The sequence below is a fragment of the Gekko japonicus genome, unplaced genomic scaffold (genome assembly GCF_001447785.1).
Source record: "Gekko japonicus isolate JY-2015 unplaced genomic scaffold, Gekko_japonicus_V1.1 scaffold2374, whole genome shotgun sequence".
Taxonomy (NCBI): Eukaryota; Metazoa; Chordata; class Lepidosauria; order Squamata; family Gekkonidae; genus Gekko; species Gekko japonicus.
Genome location: NW_015168116.1, coordinates 209,897 through 210,360, shown reverse-complemented (window position 1 = coordinate 210,360; position 464 = coordinate 209,897). Strand labels below are relative to the sequence as shown.

Genomic DNA, 464 nt, shown 5'->3' with positions numbered 1-464 from the left:
CAGGAATCTGCTGCGTGGGGTTAGCCGGCTGCGCCCGGCCGGCTGTAGTGGGCGGCGGCGGGGGGTGTGGGCCCCCTTTTCCCTCCCGCCCGGGGGCGGCCCCCTGCTTCTCCCTCCCTCCCGGGGGCGGCGGCGGGATGGCGGAGGAGAAGAAGCTGAAGCTGAGCCACACGCAGCTGCCCACCGAGTCCATGAAGGCGATGGCGGAGTCGATGGGCGTCGGGCAGGTGCCGGAGGAGACCTGCCAGCTCCTGGCCGACGAAGTCAGCTACCGACTCAAGGAGGTCGCCCAGGTGCGCCCGAGGGGAGGGGAGGGGAGGGGAGGGGAGGCAGGGGCCGGCCCCGATGGATGGCCTGCATGGCGTGTGATTACATCCGCCCTCCCCCTCCTCCTCCTCCTCCTCCCCGGGCTGGCAAGCTGCCAGAACCCCCCCCCCGTCGGACAAGCGAGGCGGCGGCCCCCC

General features: G+C 73.3%; 1 protein-coding gene across 1 annotated transcript in view; it reads left to right on the top strand.

Moving 5' to 3' along the window:
• The first annotated feature begins 6 nt into the window (after positions 1 to 6).
• Positions 7 to 464, top strand: part of TAF6 (TATA-box binding protein associated factor 6) — a 6,944-nt gene continuing 6,486 nt past the window's right edge. Inside the window, 1 exon segment of the mRNA XM_015414868.1 lies at positions 7 to 349. Within this exon segment, the coding sequence (XP_015270354.1) occupies positions 138 to 349 (212 nt within the window). The 5' untranslated portion in view covers positions 7 to 137.